At 39.9% G+C, this 27,076-nt stretch overlaps 1 protein-coding gene across 3 annotated transcripts; it reads left to right on the top strand.

Annotated features, from left to right (window-relative positions):
• The first annotated feature begins 56 nt into the window (after window positions 1–56).
• On the top strand, window positions 57–27,076 carry kdm4aa (lysine (K)-specific demethylase 4A-a). 3 transcript variants are annotated; one of them, XM_082136100.1, is made up of 22 exons: window positions 57–187; window positions 1,495–1,654; window positions 1,768–1,943; window positions 3,856–3,970; window positions 4,077–4,270; window positions 4,876–4,925; window positions 5,016–5,119; window positions 5,204–5,341; window positions 6,334–6,737; window positions 7,335–7,507; window positions 7,587–9,730; window positions 11,669–11,759; window positions 13,897–14,078; window positions 16,734–16,929; window positions 17,708–17,784; window positions 18,100–18,155; window positions 19,366–19,474; window positions 19,764–19,952; window positions 21,880–22,050; window positions 22,714–22,833; window positions 22,904–22,996; window positions 25,715–27,076. In XM_082136100.1, the coding sequence occupies exons 2-22, from the start codon at window positions 1,508–1,510 to the stop codon at window positions 25,850–25,852; spliced, it is 5,067 nt and encodes a 1,688-aa protein (XP_081992226.1). In that variant the 5' UTR covers window positions 57–187; window positions 1,495–1,507; the 3' UTR covers window positions 25,853–27,076. The 3 variants fall into 3 exon arrangements, with proteins under 3 accessions (XP_081992226.1, XP_081992225.1, XP_081992227.1); XM_082136099.1 differs by having other exon boundaries at window positions 7,332–7,507; XM_082136101.1 differs by lacking the exons at window positions 21,880–22,050; window positions 22,714–22,833; window positions 22,904–22,996; window positions 25,715–27,076 and having other exon boundaries at window positions 7,332–7,507; window positions 19,692–19,826.

Below are 27,076 nucleotides of genomic sequence, written 5' to 3'. Positions count from 1 at the left end.
CATGTGCAGAGCGTTGATTACGGGCGCGCGCAGGGGAACGCCTTCTTCCATCTTTGTAAACAGTGTGCGCGCATGCGCAGTCGCGCTTCACTCTAATGGAGGACATGTCTGGTTTGTAAGCGTCTTTTTCTGCGCAGTTTTTCTGAGTTTGCGCCCTCAACATCCCTCAACTGATCCCGCGACACCCGTGAGTAAAGTCCTCTCAGCCTCTCCTGACACGTATGAGCGGGGTTGTGTGTATGTAAGGTGTGTTTCATGTGTGTTTTAGTGCGTGAATGTCGGTGTTTACAGTAGTTAGCCATCAGGCTCATCAAAGTTTGGAGCGGATCAATAATTCATGTCATAACACAGTTATACACTTCCAAAAGCCTTTAATTACACTGTGTTGAGGTATATGAGCGTGTGTGTGTTAAGCTGAAGCGGTGTGTTTGTGCGACAGGAGTAAGTTTGTGCTCATTTGAGCGTCTTTAGCCGTCAGTGTGTGTTTGATGTTGTTTTTGCTGTGAGTTTGAGAGATTTCGGGGTCAAACTTTAAATGTTCCTGAGCAGAACCTGATGATGAGATCATGACACATTCATAGATGTCATGCTTTCTGATTAAACTCTCTGAGTTATCATATATTATGTGTTTATCTGGCTAATGTCAGCTAGCATGCTAGTGTGAGTTTACACAGGTGCTTCAACATTCACAATCATAACAGTTATTAAACACTACAGTGGGTTAATGCTTTTATTACATACCCTGAGCTTGAATAAAAGAGTTTAGTTATGTATTTGTGTCAAAAAATGCGTGTAGTTTATCATATAATGTTGATAATTGAAAAAAGTTCATTAAGGTTATTTCTGTCAGTAAAGTGCATGTTGTCAACTGTCATAAGTTGTTTTATTCTAGTTTTTCCAGTTTAAATCAATTTTAACTTAATTAATATTCTCTAATTAACTGTTGTTTTATTGTTGTTTTTCTAAATAATTGTTTTAAGTTTAGTTTAGTTATTTCAACAGGTTGGAATATTTATACTTTTTGTATTCTTATTCTCATTATAATATAATTTAGTCATAATTAAAACATTAATACATTGAATTAAATGAAAATGTAATTATTTTATAAACAATAATTTTTTATTTTTTATTAAACATTAAATTGTTTTTGAAACTGAGCTTTTTTATTACTTTCTTAATGAATATTTATTAGTTTTTAAATGATTTAAAATTGAATTTGAATTGTATATTATGCTTTTATTTCTCTATTAGTTATTATTATGATATTTTGAGTTGCTTGAAGTGTTTGTGCCTTGACTAGTAGTAGTAATAGTAGTGGTGGTTTACATGTGGAGTTTAGCAGTCGGTCAGGTGATGTTTTCTGGAGCAAGGCAATTGTTAGGAGAATGTAAATGCAATGCAAATTTTACCCATCAATGTTTCAAGAGTTTATCGAATAGGTTTAGTTTTGTTATTGATTTCTTTGTTGCTGAATTCTTCATGTTTTTCATACAGTTCAAGTGGCAGAATGGCTTCGGACTCGGTCTCTCAAAGCTCCCAGAGTCCTGCCATCAGGATCATGACCTTTCATCCCACAAAAGAGGAGTTCAAAGAGTTCAACAGATACATCGCATACATGGAGTCGCAGGGGGCGCACAGAGCCGGCATGGCAAAGGTTAGCCGCTCTTTGTTGAAGCTGATAATAAGATTTTCATTCAGCTCAAATCGCTGTGAGAGACTTTTTCGTGTTGTAGATAGGAAGTTTGCGACTGCGTTTGTCTGTTGCAGGTGGTGCCACCAAAGGACTGGAAGCCCCGGCGCACATATGATGACATCGATGATCTGGTGATTCCCGCCCCTATTCAACAGGTGGTCACTGGCCAATCAGGGCTCTTCACTCAGTACAACATCCAGAAGAAGCCAATGACAGTCCGCGAGTTCCGCAAAACAGCCAATACAGACAAGTGAGCAGCAAATGTTGATGTGTTTAGATACGGTTGAATCCTCACACTGTGTCCTAATCAGACACGATGCGATAAGATTCCAGCGACAAATAATTTGTCCGTCCACACTAGTGATGCTCCGATTGATCGGCCGCCGATCATGATCGGCCGATATTGGCAAAAAATAGCTTGATCGGCAACCCCCAAAAGCGCCGATCAAAAAAGCCGATCACGTGACGTAAATAACTTGCGCAACTTTTCCGCATGCGCGGCAACACAACAGCAGAGCAGAGCAGAGCTTGCTTAACAGTGGCAAAATGAGTTCTCCTATGACGGCAATTCAATGGCAATTATAAACGAGCGCACAACTGATGCTGGCGCGCGCGGTAAATGACATTCGCGAGAGGATAACAGATCTACGCGCGAGGAAACGGGAACTCGCGAGCTCATTCAAACCCTGCGCGGGCGCATGACATCTCTGCCCTCGCGCGCGCGCATGATCATTCCCCACACTCTCGCGCTTGATCTCCTCTCGCCTGCTGATTTTGCTCGCTCGAACACTTTTATTTTTGGCAGTCGAGGGGCGGGACTTACTGTTTTAATAACCTCAAATGTCATTGTCATTATTTTATTTTTTGGATCTGATGTAGTTAGTTCCTCAACTACATCCATTGTAGTCTGCCTGACCCCTCTTTGTTTTGAAAAATTATACTGTGCCTTATTTGGAAAAGGTGGCCTACAGTAGCCTTATGTTATCTTGTTTTCTAACTACAATTAAATAAATATTGGTGGTTCTTCAAGATTTTCTTGACTCTATCATATTTCCATTCTGTGATCGGCAATCGGCAGATCATGATTTTGGTGATCGGTGATCGGCCCCAAAAATGCTGATCGGAGCATCACTAGTCCACACGTGACGCGACTCCGAGATGCGTAAAAATCAATCAAAACCCACAGCCAATCAGAACAGCATGTGGGCGGAGTCTCGCGGCACCAGAGTGTAATCTTGACGGCACTCGCTAGAAAATGGATAAGTAGCTACATAATCAAATTCACAAATATTACACCATTTAAACATTATTCAAATACATAGGCTACTGAGTTACTAAAACATTTGTCAAAGAATACACTTGTTTGTTCACAGTTTGAACGTTCTTGTTTCCATTTGTTTAATTGCAAGATCTGAGGTGAATTATCCATTGTTGCTTTTACGGCTACAAAGCTGGAGCACTAAATGATATTCAAAGTCACATGACACGCTTTTAACATTAAATAAAGCACATAAACAGTCCCTGAGATTATCATCGCCACACTTTGTGTTTGTTGTTCCAGCGCGACGTCGCAGAAAAATGGAAACCGTTTCTAAAATATAATCGTCGTGTGTCGCCGTCGCGGCCGGTTAGGACAAAAACTCTCATTAACATGGAAAAGAACCTTTTATCGCGCGTCGCGTGTAGTTAGGACACGGTGTTATGCCCAAAGAATTCGATAATGACCCTTTGAAATCAAAATGACTGCTAATTTGCTTTTTAATAGATGTGTTGGCATGCAGGATTAATCACATTATTTTCTAAAGGAATAAAATTCTCCACATATGAAGTGACTTTTCCTTTTTTGCTGATGTAACTACACTGCCATTCAACAGTTTGTTCGATGAATAGAAACGTGAAAAGAAGGATTCAATCTTTTGTAACATTATAAATGTCTTGACCTATAAAAGTATAGACCCCAAAGTTTTAAACAGGAGTGTAAGTCTGATTGAACAGGGAAACGTAACATTAGCTGATAATATCATAGCCTACTTTTCAAATCTCGAGGCATCCTGGCCAACATTATCACCCACTGTATATTCTTGTTCGCTCTGAGATGCGTCACATTATAAAAGTAATGCATTGAGAATGTTTAATAAAACGATTCTCTAACTCGACTCCAGGTTCTGTAACCCCATATATGCTGATTTTGATGAACTGGAGAGGAAATATTGGAAGAATTTAACATTCAATCCACCATTATATGGAGCAGATATCAGTGGAACCCTCTATGATCCAGTGAGTAAAATATTCTTCACTACTATATTTCAGTTACAACCCCTGCACACAGTGTCATAATAGTGTTATTCAATGATTGCACATATATATATGTGACTGTATACAGGACGTGACGGAGTGGAATATTGGTCGTCTCAACACTATTTTGGACACTGTGGAGAGAGAGAGTGGAATCACTATCAAAGGAGTAAACACTCCATATCTTTATTTCGGGATGTGGAAGAGCACATTCGCCTGGCACACAGAGGACATGGATCTCTACAGCATTAACTACCTTCACTTTGGAGAACCCAAGTCCTGGTACTGTCTCAACTCTTGTTTAATGTGTGCATTTACCCATGGGGAACAGGAAATATAGCTCATACGAAGCATTTGTTCGTATACACTACCATTCCAATGTTTTTAAAAGAAATTATTACTTTTATTCAGCAAGGACGCATTCAGTTGAAGCGAAGTGACAGGAAAGACATTTTTAACATTGCAAAAGATTTTTATTTCAAAGAACTGCTGTTCTTTTGAACTTTCTATTACATCAAAGAATCCAAAAAAAAAAAAAAAATCAGTTTTCAAATTTAAACTCCATTGCTAATAATCATAAATGTTTCTTGAGCAGCAAATCATCATATTAGAATGATTTCTGAAGGATCATGTGACACTGAAGACTGGAGTAATGATGCTGAAAATTCAGCGGAATACATTACATTTTACAATATATTCAACATTATACTTAAATTGTATTAATATTTCACAATATTACGTTTTTTACTGTATTTTTTATCAAATAAATGCAGCCTTGGTGAGCAGAAGAGACTTCTTTCAAAAAGATTATAAAAGCTTACAGACCCTATTAATATTCACACCATCCTAACGAGATTTCAGAAGCATTATTACTTGGTCTTCTGCAGGTATGTTGTTCCTCCAGAGCACGGGAAGAGATTGGAGCGTCTTGCTAAAGGTACAGTGGTCTTTTAAACACATATAATTAGTTACTCCGCTCCTTCAGCGGCTCCTTTACTCAGGACTCTTCTCATTTTCATTCATGCAGGATTTTTTCCTGGAAGCGCCCAAAGTTGTGAAGCCTTCTTGCGACACAAAATGACTTTAATTTCACCGTCAATTCTGAGGAAGTATGGAATACCCTTTGAGAAGGTTAGTTACCTTATTATTATCATCTTATCATGTCATGCTTGATTTTAATCGCATGATTTGACTTCTTTCTGCTTCATTCATTAGGTCACACAGGAAGCAGGTCAGTTTATTGTGACCTTCCCATTTGGATATCACGCTGGGTTTAACCATGGCTTCAACTGTGCCGAATCCACCAACTTCGCATCCCAGCGCTGGATAGATTATGGCAAACTGGCAACATTGGTAGGTTTTTTTAACCTCAGTTTTTGGATTTTAAAGGCACACTATACAAGATTTGTACCTTAATATAACAGCTTCGAAATCATTACGATGGTAAACGAACTCGTAGTAGGGCGAATCATCCCGATAGCGATTTCCTTGTTTCCTTTCCTCGCTTCATTTCCTCGTTTCCTTTCCTTGCTTCTATCCCTCGCTTCTTTTCCTCGTTTCCTTTTCTTGTTTCCTTTCCTCGTTTCCTTTCCTCGCTTCTTTTCCTTGTTTCCTTTCCTTTTGTCATTTCCTTTCCTTGTTTCCTTTCCTTTTGTCGTTTCCTTTCCTCGCTTCTTTTCTTCGTTTCCTTTCCTTGTTTCCTCTCCTAGTTTCTTATTCCTCGTTTCCTTTCCTTGTTTCCTTTCCTTTTGTCGTTTCCTTTCCTCGCTTCTTTTTCTTGTTTCCTTTCCTTGCTTCATTTCCTCGTTTCCTTTCCTCGCTTCTTTTCCTCGTTTCCTTTCCTTGCTTCTATCCCTCGTTTTCTTTCCTCGCTTCTTTTCCTCGTTTCCTTTCCTTGTTTCCTTTCCTTGTTTCCTTTCCTCGCTTCATTTCCTCGTTTCCTTTCCTCGCTTCTTTTCCTCGTTTCCTTTCCTTGCTTCTATCCCTCGTTTTCTTTCCTCGTTTCCTTTCCTCGTTTCCTTTCCTCGCTTCCTTTCCTCGCTTCTTTTCCTCGTTTCCTTTCCTTGTTTCCTTTCCTTTTGTCGTTTCCTTTCGGTATCCCGCTGGCGAATCCAGCAATGCAGGTTTGAGAGGTGGCGTCCCGACAAATCTCGTGAGAATCACGACTTGCGGAAGAGTGCAGAGACGGCTCTGCGTGAGTGGTATTTACAACAGTAACGTTAAATACAAGTACTCCACAGTGACTCTAGGGGGCGCTGTTTGACAAAAACGGAAACTGCATAGTGTGCCTTTAAAAATGGAACCACAGGTATGTTTTTGATTGTTGATGTGTGTCTCTTTCTCAGTGTTCCTGTCGGAAGGACATGGTGAAGATATCCATGGATTTGTTTGTTCGCAAGTTTCAACCAGAACGTTATAAACTTTGGAAAGCAGGAAAGGACAATGCGCCCATTGACCACTCAAAGACCACGCCAGTGATGTCAGAGCTCCTGACAGAGAACGAGAAGGGAGAGCTCAGCGATAGCAGCAAAGAGGAGAGAGGAGAAGCGGAGCCTGGAGAGGAGCAGAAAGCTGACACGGATGGGAAAGAGAAGCGGGATAACGCAGAAACATTGTCTGGGAAGGAGGTGAAAAGAGAGACCGATGGAGGAAAGGAGAAAACAGAAGTAGAGAAAGGAGAGTTGGAGGTAGAGGAGAAAAAGCCTGTTAGTGATGAAGAACCTAGCAGCACTTCAGAGCAAATCAACAGGTGTGTAGAAAGAAACTTTACTAACTTTATTCATATTATTAGTGAACCTCTAGGAACATATTAAAATAATTTTATAAAATCCATGTCATGAACCCTTAAATTAATACTATTATAGTATATAAACACTGTTGAAGGTTATGCTAGAAGATATGGTACCTTACTAGAAAACTAGGTCCCACTTTATATTAAGTGGCTTTAACAACTATGTACTAACATTGAAATGAATAATGTGATGCAATGGACTTATTGTGTACTTGCATGTTTTTACATTGTACTTATTTTTTAAAATACCTGCATGTAATTACAGCTGTAATTAATTAATGTAAAATACATTTGTAATTACACTGTTGACCCTTCCCTTACACCTTAACCCATCCTTAAACCTACCCATACCACCACACCTGTCCCTAAACCTTACCTGTATCACACCTCAATAGCAGCAAAAGTGTTTCACAATTTACAACTTACTTTTTGATGAAAGTACACAGTGCTTAAAGCCACTTAATATAAAGTGGGACTGAAAACTACACAATAATTAGAATTTCCACCCACTAAAGTGTAAATTGATCTCTGATCTCCTTTCTCTTCACACAGAAGCAGTCCAAAGCAGAACGTGGGGCAGAAGCGGCTCAGACCCAGCACTGGCAATGAAGCAAAAGATGATGACAATCAAGTGAAGGTCGAAGAGGAGGAAGTTGAGAAAAAGAAAGCCAAACTCAGCCAGACTGAGACGGGCAACGAGAAGGAACAATCCATCTCCGCTGACCCAGGTAGAGCCTCAGATACAGCATATGAAACCTGGCGATGCTATAATACAAATACTAAACTGACCAATGTATGTTTCTGCAGGTGATGTTAAAGCTGAGGAGACCATGGAGACAGACACGCCCCCTCCACAGCAGCAAGAGAATCAAGCCCCTCCCTGCATGGAGGTGGAGCTCTCGCCATCAAACCCCACCTCCAGCAGTGACGTCACAATGCAGCAAAGAGATGACATCACTCCTTCTGATCCCAGCGATGTCACCGTCACCTCATCCTCACACTCCACAAACAGCATCGGTGATGATGTGGCTCCGCACAGTGATGCCTCTCAGTCTGGACATGTCACTCAAAGCTGTGATGTCCAGACCATCCCTGATGACATCACTCCAAACACTGATCTGACAACTGTTAGCATCACTGATGCTCAGCCGAGTGACGTCACGCCCCATTCCTGTTCCAGTGACATCTCTGCCGCTGACGTCACACCCCTCGTATCTGTAACCAGCAGCATCTCCTCTCAACACAGCATTAACTCCGCCCCCACCTGTGATGTCCAATTAGAACCTAGCAACAGCACTATAAACACCATCAGCCCAAGTCTGTGTGAACCCGGCATTGACTCCGCCCCCACCTGTGATGCCCAATCAGAACCCAGCAACAGCATTATGAACACCATCAGCCCAAGTCTATGTGAACCCGGCATTAACTCCGCCCCCACCTGTGATGCCCAATCAGAACCCAGCAACAGCACTATAAACACCATCAGCCCAAGTCTGTGTGAACCCGGCATTGACTTCGCCCCCACCTGTGATGCCCAATCAGAACCCAGCAACAGCATTATAAACACCATCAGCCCAAGTCTGTGTGAACCCGGCATTGACTTCGCCCCCACCTGTGATGCCCAATCAGAACCCAGCAACAGCATTATAAACACCATCAGCCCAAGTCTGTGTGAACCCGGCATTGACTCCACCCCCACCTGTGATGCCCAATCAGAACCCAGCAACAGCATTATAAACACCATCAGCCCAAGTCTGTGTGAACCCGGCATTGACTCCACCCCCACCTGTGATGCCCAATCAGAACCCAGCAACAGCATTATAAACACCATCTGCCCAAGTCTGTGTGAACCCGGCATTGACTCCGCCCCCACCTGTGATGCCCAATCAGAACCCAGCAACAGCACTATAAACACCAGCCCTGGTCCATATGAGCCTGGCATTGACTCCGCCCCCACCTGTGATGCCCAATCAGAACCCAGCAACAGCATGATAAACACCATCAGCCCAAGTCTCTGTGAACCCGCCATTAACTCCGCCCCCACCTGTGATGCCCAATCAGAACCGAGCAACAGCACTATAAACACCATCAGCCCAAGTCTGTGTGAACCCGGCATTGACTCCACCCCCACCTGTGATGTCCAATCAGAACCCAGCAACAGCATGATAAACACCATCAGCCCTGTTCCATATGAGCCTGGCATTAACTCCGCCCCCACTTGTGATGTCCAATCAGAATCCATCAACAGCAATATAAACACCATCAGCCCTGGTCCATATGAGTCCGGCATTAACTCCGCCCCCACCTGTGATGTCCAATCAGAACCCAGCAACAGCATTATAAACACCATCAGCCCTGGTCCATATGAGCCTGGCATTAACTCCGCCCCAACCTGTGATGCCCAATCAGAACCCAGCAACAGCAATATAAACACCATCAGCCCTGGTCCATACGAGCCTGGCATTAACTCCGCCCCCACCTGTGATGCCCAATCAGAACCCAGCAACAGCAATATAAACACCATCAGCCCTGGTCCATACGAGCCTGGCATTAACTCCGCCCCCACCTGTGATGCCCAATCAGAACCCAGCAACAGCAATATAAACACCATCAGCCCTGGTCCATATGAGCCCAGCATTAACTCCGCCCCCACCTGTGATGTCCAATCAGAACCCATCAACAGCCCTAAACACAAGCCCAGCATTAACTCCACCGTCACACATTATGTCACCACAGAATCCAGCAGCAGCGCCATCAATCTTACTCTAGCAGAATCGGCGTCAGTGTGTCCGCCCGCAGTCCAGCACATCTTCCAGAGGACGCTGAGCCCTGCCGAGGTGCTGCACGTCCACAGCTACGCTAAAGGAGATTACAGCGATCCCGAGCCGCGCATTCGGCATGAGAGTTACCGAGACAGCGACTCTGATAGCGATTCCCAAGAGGACTGTAAGGTGCGTATGATGCCGTCTGTTTAATCACCTGATTCATTAAAGGGATAGACTGCCGCGCTGATGACGTCATTTTGTAGACCAACCCAGAAGTTAGCATCACCCTGGTTCCCTTATCAAAAAAACAAAAGTGTTTAGCTTTTGGATTTTTGCAGGAAATAAGCTCTGTGAACAATAAAGGTGTTTAATTATTCTTACATGTTCCGTTCATCATGAGAACCTTCACAAATGAACGCAACTGTTATGAATTTTGAAGCCTAAATAAAATCGGCAGAAGTAAAAAGCTAGAGTTAGGCTATAAACGAACTACACCACAGTCACATGACTTCAGCGTCACCAGCATTAATCTTCAGACTCTTTCAGCCGAACTCTTTAAACTCTTTCAGTCTTTATTTAAAAATAAAAAGTGTGAGTTAGAATAGTTTGCAAGAGTGCAATTTATAAACTAGCTGTAAAAATAATTTGTAAAAGTGAACAAGTGAATAGATGAGTGTCTCGGACAACCTCATTTAGTCTCATTTAGCCACTTTACAGCAACCGCCTTTTTCAAGACAAGGAAAAGCTTAGAGGGGTGGTATAATGCCCTTTTCACAAGATGTAAATACATATCTGATGTCCCCAGAGTGTGTATGTGAAGTTTTAGCTCAAAATACCTCAAAGATATTTTTATATAACATGTTAAAGTGTCACTTTTTGAGTGTGAGCAAAAACGCCTCGTTTTGTGTCTGTCCCTTTAAATGCAAATGAGCTGCTGCTCCCGACACAGGGGGCGGAGCGTCAGGAGCTCCTTCTTAGTAGCTTCGATTACCTCACACAGACACGCACTGAAAATTTCAAAAACTTTTAGCCTTTTATGTTCAAACCGAGTCAGACAATGATGGAGAGAATGAAATCGTGTTCTGGGGGAGGGGTTTATGTAAATTCTAGGGTTGGTGATGTCACTAACCTGGGAGGAATGTGATGTAGTCCCTATCAGCCGTTTGTTGTAGTCCTTAAACTATTTCTTTAAAAGCAAATATCTCCCTTTGCTTTGAACTTTGAGCTTCATAACTTTGCAGATGTTGTTTATGCTCAAACAGCAACATTACACAAAAAAGTGAAAAGTGAAATCATCATCAACCACCCCTTTAAAACGATCACGATAATACCACGACTGGGTATTACTGATGTATTTTATGTCGCAGAATAAACTGTGAAATATTTTGAGGTTGTGTTTAACCACAAGCCGTATTTCAGCCATTTAACCAAAAACCCACTGACTTTGGGAAGTTGGAACCTGAACTTGTTTCCAGGTTTTAGGACTCATTCCTGCAGCACTATATAATGCAAATCAGTTGCAATAATGCAAAACACACCCACAAAATAGTGCAGAACGTAACTCTCCTTGAATGCTTTTACTACCTCATGCTAGCAAACGATCCCGGTGCTGTACAGCATCTCTCCACTAGCACAGTCCCGGCTATTTAAAATGATGAAACTGCACTCTCTACTACTTCACATGTCTGGATATGAGCCCGCTTACAGCGCTCTTCCTCGTCTAATGAATTACTGCTGTCATCAATTAAAACATCTCTCTTAATAAAAGTCTGAGGACCTGCTTTCATGATTAGTAGTAGCGTGACGTTAATTGCTCCAGGCAAAATAATAAGCCTAATTTACATGGAAAGGAAAGTTTATGCTGAAAAGAGTAATAATTTAATTGAAATGCTCAAATGCAGTGCTGGAGATGATGCAGGTTTATGTGCTTAGTGTATTTATTGTTTTAAAAAAACTGTTCTGAATTATTATTTGGACATTTTTATTGTATACATTTTTGTTTTTTCCCCACATTTGACTGGTATTTCTGTTACCATATCACAACCTCCCTGCAGTTCCATCATAATTCACTAGGGGGTTTGTGCGCTCTGCTGTTTATAATGAGTGTGTGTGTGTGTCCTGCAGAAAGAAGATGAACGTCCAGTGGAAGCTCAGCACAGACTTCCCAGACTCCCCAGGCATCATCCTCTGATGAAGGACAGCATCAGTGATGAAGGTCAGTGTTCATGTTAACTAGAAGAAAAACTATTAAAAATCATATTCCGAAAGTGAAATAAAGCTGAATGAATAACTGTAAAATTAAAAGGAAAATTTATATTTTTTGCCTTGGCAACTAACTGAAAAAAAAAATCTCAAGTTGAAGTACTAAAATTACTAAAAACCAAAGCTCAAATAAAAAAAATTCAAGTTAAATAGAAGTATTAAAAAAACACAAAATCTAATAAAATGACAAAAGCACATAATCAAATTAGTAAACGTTAAACTAAAATAAAAATGAATACTGAAAATCTAATTCAGAATATTAATAAATACTCATAACTTCCAATCATAATTAATTATAATATAATAGTATTATAAAGATAGCATATATACAATTTTAGTATATTAAAGCTAGGGCTGTCAAGCAATTTAATCTAGTTAATTACATTATGTGCAGGTTAATTAATTGCAAATAAATCGCACATTCCCCTAAAAGATCATTAATTCAAGTCAGTATTGTGTTATATGAGAAAAGCATCAAATAGACATTACAAAAAGTAGCTTTAGAAAAATATTTTATTTGATTCAACATAAAATGTATTGCACATAAAATTTTAAGCTACAATGGCCTTTTTTTCCAGAAGCTGCATCTGAATTGGTATTTAGATATATTTACAGACAAAAATTGTTTGCTTACCAACAAAAGAAAGAAAGTCATACAGTTTTGAAACAACACGAGTGAGTAAATGATGACAGACTTTTCAGTTTTTGGTGAACTTTGCCCAAAAATATAAAATATATATTTTTAATGAAATGATACTTTAAATAAGAATCTAAAACTGCCAGTAGGTGGCAGTAAATGTTTTAATGAGTACTTTGTAACTTTGTTTTTATTGATCTGTTAAAATCAATATCACATTTGTGATACCCGTTACTCGTGTAATATTGCTTAACTTTATCATATGATATAAATATGAGGCATAAAAACTCATACAGGGGCATTTTTGGCCCCAATATCTTGAATTTTAGGGTTATTCTAAAGTCTTGAATTACAGGCTTTCCCTGTTTTCTCTGTTTCCCTGCAACTGTATGAAACGTAAGATGACCTACGTAGGTCTGGGGCAGGGCGGATGTGTTAAATGCGTTAATCACATTAACATGTTATTTTTCCCATAACTAATGAATGAAATTACTGCATTAAATCAACAGCCCTAATTAAAACATATGTTAGTGATGAGTTCCATCTGTGCAGTTAAATGGAGAAGCAGCTGTGCATAGAGTCCCACGCTATTTTCCTCTGAAAAATCAGTCTGAAATGCATTGCAAGTGTACGAAGTGTGTAATTTCTGCGCACTAGCACCACCAAACAGAATGCCAAACATCTGCGCATTGTGCAAACCGAGAGTCCTGTCCTAAACTCATGACACCACTGGTTCAGTCGTGGTTGCTATATCGGGCTACCCAAACAGAGCAATGCCGAAATGTTCCTCAGCTTCTGACCCTTCAGGAAGTCAATTCACATTTATTTGTAGAGCAAAGCAGCTTTACAGAAAATGCATGTCTAGTCTACATTACAATTTAGAGTGATCTGTTATCAGAGGTGTCCGAGTATTGTCCATATTTCAGAAAGGTATAATTCTAAGAAAATGCAAATCATGAGGTTAGCTAATATCATGTATTAATTTAAGAAAGAAATAATGAGCTCATTAAAGTAATTATTACAAACACCATACAGTCTAACGTAACCCTAACCCTATAGTAAGTACATGTAGTTTATTAATATTACTCGGTACTTAAATGGGTTCCACTTTATTTTAAGGTGTCACTGTTACAGTGTAATTATATATTTAAGTACTGAGTAATACATTTATACTACATGTACTTACTATAGGGTTAGGGTAGGGTTAGGATTTGGTTGAGGGATAGTTGCAGTAATTATACATAATTTGCTGTTATTACTATGGTAAGTACATGTAAGATATGTAACAAGGACACTGTCAAATAAAGTGTTACACACCCCTTAAATGTGTAAATACACTGTAACACAGACACCTTAAAATAACGTGTAACCAAAGTTGCTAAAAGTACGGTAATCACGCTGTATAAAAGCATCCTGTGAATGAAGAATGCTGTGATTGTGTGTGCATGTGCAGAGCTGCAGGATCAGGCTGCATCAGAGGAGGACGGGCTCGACGGGGAGGCCTGGGCACGACCTTTGACCCAGCTGTGGCAGAACAGACCGTATAATCCAGAGAGAGAGAGAGAGTACAACAGAGAGATGGGTCTGCTGCCTCCATACTGTGCTGTGTGCATGATCTTTCAGGCTCATCAACGGGTACGGTGGCCTGTTTCAGACATCTGCCTTGATTTCTTTTAGTGCTGGGCGGTGTACCGGTTCATACTGTTTATCTTTGTTATGATATGAATTTTTTGAGAGGGGTCGCTTTTCACTGTTGCACTGTGGTGAGGGCACAGCTTAGCGTGACGGGGAAGATGGATAGGTTGAAGGTCCCATGACATGGATTATTTTATTTTTTTAGAATATTTCCTGGGGTGCCCTTATAATGTTAGTATGTTTTTAAGATCAAAATTTTTAATAATTTAGAAATAAAAGGCATTTTTCCTAGCCTGATTTTAGCCTCTGATTTGAACGCTCTGTTTGAAGGGGCGTGTCTGCTGTGAGACTTCAGTGTAAACGCCCACTGCTGTGATTGGCTGACATGCTTGCATATGAAATAGCTAGCATTACATGTGGAACTCTCTCGAATACTTTTACTATTACAGCTATTATACGTTTTTACTATTACAGCTATCGGGATTAATGAATCGTGAGAAGTTTTTCAAGTATTTAGATCTATTCCCATCACATAAAAGGTTGCAGTGATTGAGCAGATGACAGACTGTTGATCGCGTGCATGAAGATCTTATCATTGCAACGCAGTTTCTGCACTCTCACTAATGATTTCACCAATGCAAACATGAGGTAAGTACAGTAAAAGCTTCGTTGTGCAGTGTAACAGCGTCATTGATTTCATAACGAGTTTTGGCAAGTGTCCAGATAAACTCACACTGTGTGATTGACAGCTTGGGCGATTGGAAAGGGATTGTTCTTTGATCGCTTTCTGTATATATTTTAATCACAGTTTAAATAAGATTATTTTCATCCTACCAAGAGAAACGATGTGAAGTTGATATTTTAGTCACTGGCTTGATTTACTGATGCATAAACAGTGTTGAACGACTTTGAGAGAAAGATTATCTGTCTGAACTTGAACAATTACACATCAGAAATTCACATAACCCACTGGTTCTTCAGAGGCTCGGATGAAGAAACTAAAAAAAATACTTTTGTGTTCATTTGTGCATCCAAACACTGAGCAACTGCCATGCTTCGCTCGTTTGCAAGCCATGATGTCTCTCGAGGAAAATCTCTCATTTTCTCATGGGCGGGCAAAGAAGAGAAAGGGGTGGTGACCTGTCCCCTTATGATGACATAAAGGGAAGATTCTAGATTTGCCCGTCTGAGCTTTCATTTTCTCAAAAATACCCAGGGCTTGGTTTACACCTATCAAAATGTCTAGCCACTGGGGGACCATAGGCAGGCTAGGGGAACTCATATTAATGTTAACCTCCTGAGACCTCCTGAGAAAACCAGGTTGCTGCTGGCAGAGGTGTTAGTGAGGCCAGCAGGGGGTGCTCACCCTGTGGTCTGTGTGGGTCCTAATGCCCCAGTATAGTGATGGGGACACTATACTGCCAAAAGAGCACCGTCCTTCGGATGAGACGTTAAACCGAGGTCCTGACTCTCTGTGGTCATTAAAAATCCCAGGATGTCTTTCGAAAGAGTAGGGGTGTAACCCCGGCATCCTGGCCAAATTTGCCCAGTGGCCTCTGTCCATCATGGCCTCCTAATCATCCCCATATACTGATTGGCTTCATCACTGTCTGCTCTCCACCAGTAAGCTGGTGTGTGGTGGGCGTTCTGGCGCAATATGGCTGCCGTCGCATCATCCAAATGGATGCTGCACATTGGTGGTGGTTGAGGAGATTCCCCCCTTCTATGTAAAGCGCTTTGAGTGCCGAGAAAAGCGCTATATAAATGTAATGAATTATTATTATTATTATTAAAAAAACTTATAAAGGTGAAATGTTCATGTCATGGGACCTTTAAACTGTAATTGACAGCTGTCACAGTATATTACAGTGTTTCCCATATTGGTTCACTATATCATCTCTGCCAACCACAAATAGATTTTCCAAAAGGCTTTGACATCGTTGAACAAACATGAGCACTGCACGTTTCAAAGTCAAAACGCTGGTGAAGTGAACTTGACTGTCTTTAGAAAAGTTTTGATGTTATTTCAATTGAATCTTTCTTTATCTTTCCTGATAAAGCAGTGTTTATGAGTGCTGCGCTGCTTTGTGTACAGACGTTATCGGGGAAACTGCTGTTTCTGTCGCTCCTACAGCAACTCTTTGTAAACAGCTTTGCAAACCTGTATTAAAGGCACACTATGCAGTTTCCGTTTTTGTCAAACAGCGCCCCCTAGAGTCGCTGTGGAGTACTTGTATTTAAACGTTACTGTCGTAAACACCACTCACGCAGAGCCGTCTCTGCACTCTTCTGACCGCGCTTTCTTCGTTTTCTTCATCGACTCTGCCATGATTCACGTCTGAAATGCGTGCTAGTGTCTTCTATAGAGGCTTCATATGTTGTTGATGTATGTGACGTCGTGCCATAAAACAAGTCGTGATTCTCGCGAGATTTGTCGGGGCGCCACCTCTCAAACATGCATTGCTGGATTTGCGAGCAGACCCAGACCCATATTATTAAAAATAATAATACCGTCATATACCGTGAAACCGGTATAATTTTGAAAAATACCATGATATGGATTTTTGTTCATACCGCCCAGCACTAATTACTTTCCTGTCACTGGAGTATGACGAAGGTCTGACACTCGCTGTGTGTGTGTGTGTGTGTGTTCAGTCTGAAGGGGTCGAGAGCGAGCCGGCTGTGGTGCTGCCCAGGGGTCAGATAAGGACCAAGCCTCTGATTCCTGAGAGATGTTTCACCACCACCACCGAGGACAGCGCAGAGGTCCAGACGTCCACACCTCGCCTGGAGGAGGACGGCACCAGCCTGCTCATCAGCTGCTCCCTGTGCAGTGTCCGTGTGCACACCAGTGAGTACTGACCTCTCACAATACAACAGACCTGCCCTTTTCATACATGACCATTCAGAAGTTTGGAGTCAGCAAGTGTCTTTTTTCTTTTTATTATTCTTTTATTCAGAAAGGAGGCATTAAATTGATCAAAAGTGACAGTAAAGACATTTTATAATGTTACAAAAGATTCTATTTCAGATAAATGCTGTTCTTTTTCTATTTATTAAAGAATCCTGAAAAGAATCACTGTTTTCAACATTGATAATAATCATAAATGTTTTTTGAGCAGCAAATCATCATATTAGAATGATTTCTGAAGGATCATGTGACACTGAAGACTGGAGTAATGATGCTGAAAATTCAGCTTTGATCACAGGAATAAATTACATTTTAACGTATATTCAAATAGAAAACACTTATTTTAAATTGTAATAATATTTTTTCTATATTACTGATTTACTGTATTTTTTATCAAATAAATGCAGCCTTGGTGAGCAGAAGAGACTTTCAAAAACATTAACAAATCTTACCGACCCCAAACTTTTGAACGAAAGTGTAGTTTGTCTGTTTATAACATGGATTTTAATGTAATTTCTTTCAGTTATAATGCCTCAAATTAAGAATAAGAATATAAACCTATTAGGGAACTAATGTCCAGCATGCATGTGAACTTCTTCAGTATTGTTTGAAAAGCATCCCAGGATGCACCATGGTGGTCTCATCATAGATGTGAACGTACTTTGTCAGAAAAGGGTGTTTCTCTAAAAATCGGTGTAATTTGCACTGTTTGTTCCAGGTTGTTACGGTGTGGGCCCTTTGAGAATTTCCAAAGACTGGAAATGTGCCCGCTGTAAAGCCAACGCCTTCGCTGAGGTACACATAAACATCTTTACAACATATAGTGGCCCAAAAGTTTTTTGGACACTTGGACACCCAGAAATGTGGATACAAACCTAGTATTGTTTTTGTGAAATGTTTTACTTGAACAGTGTATTTTACTGTTCAAATAATGTTTCTTATCCAATGCAGTGACATTCATACGTTAAATGTGACATTAAGTGTCCAAATACTTTTTTGGGCCTCTGTACACCTGCATTAAACACGTACTGATCTTTCATCTCTCTGTTTAATGTCAAGTATAATGTCAAGTATGATGTCAATGATGTTTGAATCTGTGATTCTTGACAGAGTTGCTGTCTGTGTTCGTTGAGAGGAGGAGCGTTACACAGAGCCAATAATGGCAAGTAAGTAAAACAAAAGTCCATCAGAGGACAGGACTTACGTAGGTAATGCCTCCTGACCTAGACGTTACATTATCTCTTGAATTCCTAGTGTTCCTGTTTTTTTGTGTGCTTTAGACCAACAAGAACCTTTTGTTTCCATGCAACTTCTCTTATTACACAACTCTGAGTTTGAGATTACAGGAATAATGTGTCTTACCAAGTGAGTTTCACAAAACTTCTCAAGAACGTCTCAAAAGAAAGAAATAAGAAATGATGTTTGCTCAAGTAAAATTATTTGTACCTCCGTATATACAGAAGTATTTGTTATACCATGTGTAATTTAACTTAATCATTATAATACATGATGTTTATTACTGTGCAAATACTCTGCTATATACAGTCAAACCAACAATTATTCAGACACCAGATTTAACTTGATTTTTTTTTTTACTAGTGGGTGCAGGACACTATAGTTAATTTATGTAAGTGAGGATAGCAAAGTAAACTGTGACATTATACCCAAAAGTACAGTACACTTCATACAGTGACTACCAGTCAAATGTATAAAAACTTTGGGACCAAAAGTGATTCAGACACTTTGACCTGACTTTTGCTGAAGTGTTTTTTCTTTAATTGCTAATGCGACCTTTTTACACACAGACTGAACAAAATTAAGCACTGCTTGGTAATTGGTTGAGCTAAATTGTTATTATCTACTAGGTAGTTAAATTTAACAGCTGACAGATATTCAACATAATTCATCTGTGAGACCGTCGGACAAAACCAGTGAAATATAAATTGATTTGATAACTCTGAGTTCTTGTCATATTTTATTACCATTTTCTAAACTATAGCCAATAAACTGTAATAATGTGAGAAATGTTGAAGGTGTCTGAATACATTTTGGTTTGACTATAAAAAAATTAAACAGTAATCAGTGAGATAAAAAATTATAGAACCATCACTGAAAATAATAGTTATTACAAAAAACTCAAAAGTAAAACTTCCAAACTATAATAATGTCCCACTGTATGTGGTCCAAAAAAGAAATGATTTTCCAAAATGCAAAATAGAATAGCTTATTTTTGTGTTTTGATTCTGAGGTGAAATGTGACCTGGACATGTTCTTGAGAGGTTTTTTTTTTTAGATTCATCCTGCTGTTCTTTTCCGCATCTGTTAATGTTGTGTAAATGATCAGCGCTGGTTCCTGACATGTGTCTCCATGCACAGATGGGTTCATGTCCTGTGTGCGGTGGCAGTGCTAGAGGCTCGCTTTGTGAACATCGCTGAACGATCACCCGTGGATCTCAGCGGCATTCCCTTACAGAGATTCAAACTGGTGAGTTTCTGTGTGAAAACGGCAACATTTCACTTCTCAGTGATGTGGTTTCACGCCAAACCTCCATCAATCAACAACTTGACCTGTCTTAAATCATGTCCCACATCCTTCATGCGAGACCGTGACACATTTCGGCACGGTTTGTGACTTCAAGATGTTGACTTCTACTGTAATGGCTTTGGAATAAGCAGACAGTGTTATTTATATCTGCACTTAGGGGCCCTTTTCCTCCTGACTCACTTCCTCTGAACTGACTTCCTGTGAGCTCTCCTCATGTATCTGCTTTTAGAAGTGCTACTACTGCAAACGGCGGATGAAGAAAACGTCGGGCTGTTGTGTGCAGTGTTCTCACGGTCGCTGCCCCACCTCCTATCACCCGACCTGCGCTCAGGCCGCCGGCGTCATCATGCACCCGGACAACTGGCCCTTCGTCGTCTACGTCACCTGTTGCCGCCACAAAGGCCCGGTGCAGTCAGAGGTATTGAGCTCTGAAACTCTAAAGTTCTGCAATTCCACTCGACTGCTCTATAAAGAGACATGGCTGCTTCAAGTGGACCAATAGTCACTTCCTGTTTCCTTTTTTTGACATTTTTAAGCAGGACATAAGTGTTTAAATACTCTCTAACCAATCTCTAACTTTAAATCTCTAAACCAGGGGTGTTAAACTCAGTTCCTGGAAGCCCTGCAGAGTTTAGCTTCAGCCCTAATTAAAGGGATAGTTCACTTTGAAATTAATTTTTGGTATGTTTTAGCTTACCTCAAGGGCATCCAAGATGTAGGTGTCTTTTTTTCCGCAGTAGTTTCAATTTTGATATTTTTAGGTCAAACCGTTCTTGTCTGTCAGTCATATAATGCAGGTCGATGGTCACTGTCTCAAAGAGCATGCACAGAGTCCAAATTAAAACAATTCCCCATCGTAAGTACACATTGATGGCCTAAGACACGAAACGAGCGGTTTGTGTGAGAAAACGAACAGTATTTATATAGTTTTTACCTCTTGTACACAGCCATGTCGAAGTGATCTGAGCGCGGGCAGGTATAGATATATACAATAGAAGTCGCCTTGGCTACGGTTTCGTTCCAATGAACTGCAGTAGCCAAGGCGACATCTATTGTATATATCTATACCTGCCCGCGCTCTCAGATCACTTGGACGTGGCTGTGTACAAGAGGTAAAAACTATATAAATACAAAAAATCAAAATTGAAACTACTGCGGAAAAAAAGACACCTACATCTTGGATGCCCTTGAGGTAAGCTAAAACATAAAAAAACTATCCCTTTAAGCACACCTGATCAGCTAATCAAGTCCTTCAGGCTTATTTGAAAACTGCAGGTGTGTGTGTGTGTGTGTGTTGAAGCAGGGTTGGAACTAAACTAGCCGCGTTTCAATTACCCTTCAAATTGTGCAAATTGAAATTGCGAATTGAAAATACGCTTAATGGAAACATGTCATTTTCGCAAAAACTCCTATTTATCGCAAAAAAGTTTTTACACTCACATGAGGAGGTTTTTCAGGCAATTCGAAAAATAAATATTTTGCAAAACTTCAATGGAAACAGTTTTTGCGCATTTCCAGGTCACCTGACGTGGTGTGTTTGGACAGAATACGAGACAGAGTGCTTTATTAAATTCATATAAGACAAAAATAATTACAGGAATAATGAATTCTAAACCTCAAATAAATGCCACAATCAAGACCTCGAAGCAGAAATGAGGGAGAAACACCCAGAAACACCTCATATGAGTTGCTCACAAGTGGCCTATAATAAGAGTCGTTTCTTACCATTAATGCTTGGAAAACACATATACGTCTCCTTCGATTAATAATAATGGCTAGTGCAGTGGCTGAGATATACATAATCCTACCAACGTCCGTTGCCATGTTTTTTGGAATGACTTTACTTATCGCGAGAGGAAAAAAATTTGTTTTAGTCGCATAACATTGGTTAATGGAAACGCCGTCATTTCGCAATAGTTTTTTTCGACATTTAGAAAAAAACGCAAAAGTTTTGCACAACTCTGTAATGGAAAAGCGCCTTATGTAGGGCTGTGGCCCTCCAGGAACTGAGTTTGACACCTGTGCTCTAAACCTTAATTAAAGAGTAATGTTTTTATGACAGTGATCGCACCCAAACTCCACCCACCATTTGCTTTTGATAATTCGCCCCTGATAATAATAGTATATTTATTTTATTCTGAAAGCATCAACTTCAGTGACCGTCATTTTATGTCGATGCCAGGATCAGTCATTTAAAACAAATTACTGAGAAATTTAAATGACGGAACCTAGGAAAATTACAACAGAAAAAAAAAAGAATTTGGAAAAAAAAGAACACGGAATTTGGGAAGAAATACAAGGTATTTCATTGGGCCCGACCTCTGATGTGTGTTCCTCCTCTGCAGCGTAATAAAGCAGCCATGCGAGAGCTCAGCGTGGGTCAGAAGGTCATCTGCAAACACAAAAACGGACGCTACTACCAGTGTGAAGTCATACAGCTGACAAAAGAGACCTTTTATGAGGTCAACTTTGACGATGGCTCCTTCAGTGATAACCTTTTCCCAGAGGACATTGTGGTAAGGGAATATTTAACTAATATTTTAACTAGATTTTAGAAGTCATGGAAAACCAGGAAGTTTTGCAGGCCTGAAAAAGTCACATTAACGACTAAGAAGTTATGGAATTAATAAAGTAATCTTGAAAGTTATTGATAAGTCTGTAATGAACATACACTAGTGATCAAGTTTGGTGTCAGTAAGATTTTTAAATGTTTTTGAAAGAAGTCGCTTCTGTTCACCAAGGCTGCATTTATTTGATCAAACATACAGTGAAAAATGTAAAATTGTCAAATATTTTCTATTTTCTATCATATGTTTTAAAATGTAATTTATTCCTGTGATCAAAGCTGAATTTATCATCATTACTCCAGTCTTCAGTGTCACATGATCCTTCAGAAATCATTCTAATATGATGATTTGCTGCTATCAGCTTTTTAGTATTGTGTTAAAACTATTTAAGGAGTCTTTGATGAATAGAAAGTTCAAAAGAACAGCATTTTATTTGAAATGGAAATCTTTTGTAACATTATGAATGTTTTTACTGTGACTTTTGGTCAATTTAATGCGTCCTTTCTGAATAAAAACAAAGTACTGACTCCAAACCTTTTAAACCGTTGTGTATGTTTTGTCTAATTATGACTATATAACTACATATTCTTGTTTATGAATGTTTTTGTGTAGAACCGAGACTGCGCTCAGCTGGGTCCGCCACCGCAGGGTGAAGTGGTTCAGGTCCGATGGACGGATGGTCTTGTCTATGGAGCCAAATTCGTGGCAGCTCATGTCATTCAGATGTACCAGGTAACTGTCAGAGAAGAGTTCAAGCAAAGGTTCCTGTGTCTGCGTTTAGTTAATCACTGCTTCTCCTCAGGTGGAGTTTGAGGACGGGTCACAGCTGACTACTAAGAGAGATGACGTCTACACCCTAGATGAAGAGCTGCCCAAGAGGGTCAAATCCCGTCTGGTGAGCCCGATATGTTAAGGATTATTGCAAGTAGAAATACCAAAATACCAAAAGAAATGTGATGTGACAATAGTACTCAATAGTTGTTGAGCTTGTTTAATTCAAAATCAGCAATAATTCTAAATCTTCAGCATATAATATTCAACAGTCAGGTTCCAGAGAAGTAAAGACTATCAATTGTTAATTTTCTCCATAAGGAAATAGATTTTTTTAAAATAAACTTTTAAAGGCCGACCAGCTATGAGCTGTGAGGGTTTTAACCGATGGTATATGCTTCTGTTGAACCCGTCAGCCCACTTATATAAAATAAGTGTGTTTAACAGCTGAATTTGTGGTGAAAAAATGCATAATTCGTGATGCTGTACAGAAAATTCCACCAATCAGAGAGCTCGCCCACCAGATTTGTGTTTGTCAAATGCCATATTTTAATTGTTTTTAATTTGATTATACTGTTTATATGTGGATTACACTATACCTTTCACTATCCCCTACATTACTCCACTAGTACAATCCACTTGAAGGAGTGAATGACAACGAGTGAGTGAACTTGGACATGGAGTGCCGCTTAATCATCTGAAACTTAGCAAACTGGCAGCTCCAGTAGTAATGAAAAGATTTATCTTAACATCTCTGTCATGGAAACTAGCATGTGTAAACCTTAATTAAACAGTCTAATATTCAATTAAAAAGGAATTTAGACCTGTATGATATTACGCTGGACCCACATTGGACCAGCGGTTTGGAAAATGGATGGATGGATGATTCAGTTACAGACGTGGGAATTCATTCGGCGCACGACTGTCACAGTGCATTATGGGTATTCTCTAGCCATTGAGCGTACATCGGTTATACACTCGTTATTTTGGTGCATTGTGGGATTGAATGAGTGCTCTCGATAAGATCCACTAGGGCTTCGGACACCACTACAAATGGGCGTTCCCTCAAATAGTGCCGATTTCGGACACATTCTGAGTCTTTTTATTAGATTCTCCATCCTAGTAGGGAGGTTAAGCCCAAAAAATAGGTCTTTGACTTCGTCATGATGCAAAGGTCGCCTTTGGTATGGAAGTACCTTAGGGTCATATGAATAAATGTATCCTAAGACACAAGTGAGATCACACTTTGTATCAGAAATAAACGCCAATGTGCCGAAAATACTCTAGAGCCCATATCTTTGCTTCTGTTATCGCTATAATGACAAATTTGGTGTCAAAGTGTACATTTTTGGGGTCAAGGAATCCAATAAAATTGGTTTCAAGTTTTAAAAAAACAAAAAAATTCCCCATACCATGACAATTGGGGGTAAATATGCACATTTCACATAAAAATTGTCATCAGACTGACTTTACTTATCTTTTCCTTCAAAAACTTTAATTTTGTATTTAAGCAGTGCAGCTACTTCTGTACATTACATTTGTCCTAAGTAGCATGAGATTTCGACCAGTCAGGAGTAGCCTATAGCAAATCAGTTCCTGCAACAACACATCCCATCTGCACCAGGAGCTGTGACAGCTGTTGAAGGTCAGAGGTGACAGGTTAACACTCTGAGGTTCGTATGACTTTCTCACTAAATATATATATATTTTTTTTAATGTTAGATAACTAATAACTAGCTAGCTAGTAACTAGTTAGCTTCATTATAACTAGGTCGCTAGTAACTAGTTAGCTTCATCATAACTAGGTCGCTAGTAACTAGTTAGCTTCATCATAACTAGCTAGTAACTAGTTAGCTTCATCATAACTAGGTCGCTAGTAACTAGTTAGCTTCATCATAACTAGCTAGTAACTAGTTAGCTTCATTATAACTAGGTCGCTAGTAACTAGTTAGCTTCATCATAACTAGCTAGTGACTTGTTAGCGTCATTTGTATTGAAGCAGGATTCCCCAGACTCTCCACCAACTCCTGTCTTCACTACAACTGCCATTATTTCACAGGACTTGCCAGAACTTGTCCTTTGCAAGTGTAAGACTGACTGTAAGGCACCTTGCAAACGCTGCATGCAGAGGCTGCCTTGCATGTCTCTCTGTGGATGTTGTGGCTCATGTTCCCACAGTGGTGCAGACATCTAAATAGAAAATCATCTTCGTGATGTATTTACACTAAACTATTAGTCTTCATCACTAGAATATTGTAGGTATGGCATTGCCTACTTATAAACTGTGAACATAGTTATGAACTTGTCTCACTAATCAGTTCCTTTGCACCCATGATACACATATTCAACACTTTAAGTTGTTATTTATTAAATTATTATTAAGTTGTGAATGGACTGTGTTTGGCATGCGTCATACTTCACCTCCAATTGTCACGGTAAGGACAACATTATTGTTTTTTAGTCTTGGAACCTATTCTATTGGACTCCTTGACCCCCAAAATGTACACGTTGACACTAAATTTGTCATTATAGCGATAACAGAAGCAAAGATATGGGCCTCTCAAGTATGGTCGGCGGCCATTTTTAAAAAATGTGCGTATATAAGATACAAAATGTGATGTCACTTGTGTCTTAGGATACATTTATTTCTATGGCCCTAAGGCACTTCCATACCAAAGGGGACCTTTGCATCATGACTTGAAGTCAAAAGTCACTTAACCTCCCTACTGTTTGCTATGAATGTTGTGATTCACCTCGCAACTGATTGGTTCGTGGCTTTTAACTCTTTAATGAATAAGTTTTTTTAGAAACGTGCTTGATTTTTCATGTGTGTGTGATTCAGTCCAAGGCATCGGACATGCGCTTTGACGGGATGTTTGGAGAGAAGAAGGTTCAGGAGAGCAAGAGACAGCGAGTGATCAACTCCAGGTACAGAGGGGACTATATCGAACCCGTCATCTACCGAGCCATCATGGAGTAGCCAGCGATGACACGGCCTTCTTCATCACCTGAAACCACCAGCGGACTCAAGCACACACACACCCTGCCAATGCCAGTGGCGTTCAGTCTGCAGGCGTCCCACACCTGGAAGGGGTTTCATCTGTCCTGATCTCATCTGAGTCGAGGCAGGGCGTTTCAGTGTCTTTCTCAGAGAATGCAGCTTCGATGCCCTTATAACCTCAGCTCTGTGAAACTGTGCCACAAACACATCATCACTCTTCATCAAGTCGCTCTCAAATCACACTCGTTTGATACAGAATATTTGTAATCTCCATTTCATAAAAATATCGAATTTTATCAAATTGAATTAATTTATTTGACTTAATTCAGGGTGCTGTTTCTACCCGTATTTTAGCGCCCGGCGGTGCCATCGCACTTTACGGACGCGGATCTCCTTTTTTTTTTAAAGATCTACACTGGCATAAATTGTGCAGTCGAGACCCTGAATATTGTACATTATTTGGAACATAATGAATTCAGCGTGTCTTTGAGAGTCGTTTTGTACAAGCCTATTTATTACCTGGTGCTTTACGAAGGTAACTTTTGCAATATACGTGCGAGTTCCAGTCGTGTCGCAGTTCGGTGCCGATGAGTGTGTCTTTTGTTGGAGAAGCAGAGCTCATAGCGAAACGCCAAGGATCTCACTTTCGCAGCTGTTCAGAGCCCCGCCTTGCATTCTGGTTCAATACACTTTCAGTTAATGTAGCTTACTGCTGTCAACATTTTATCAAAAGCCCCACGGATTTAATAAGCTATTTTTGCACTTCTCAGCTGTACTTTTATGAATTGTCTTCTTTGTCCTTGCCGTAGCCAAGCTCTAGAGACAGAAATGCTCTTCTAAAAAGCTGAGGAGGGCCCATGTTTGACCCCGACAGCATTTGGAGAAAGTAAGGTTGTTGATCGATTAGATAGGGCTAATCTTCACTATTAAGAACTTATAAAAAAAAATATTTTTTTCTATCAAGAAGCCTATTTTATTGCTGTTTTATGATACATGTTTAATGTTCATATACTGTGAGATAGAGTTGTATGTAGTTAATTTAAAAAAATCTCGAGCTTTCGGCACGTTTCTTCTGCCTCTTGTTTTGCTTTCGAACATGAGCCTCGTTCTCACTGCACTTCTGAATGCAGAGGCTCTAGGACTTCCATATATGTATTTTGTAAAAAAAATCATTAATGTGCATCAGTAAAAGATGTGAGCTGA

The sequence above is a fragment of the Leuciscus leuciscus genome (genome assembly GCF_965113295.1).
Source record: "Leuciscus leuciscus genome assembly, chromosome: 14".
NCBI classification, from domain to species: domain Eukaryota; kingdom Metazoa; phylum Chordata; class Actinopteri; order Cypriniformes; family Leuciscidae; genus Leuciscus; species Leuciscus leuciscus.
Note: the sequence above shows the minus strand (reverse complement) of the source record. Positions and strands in the feature narration are given on the sequence as shown.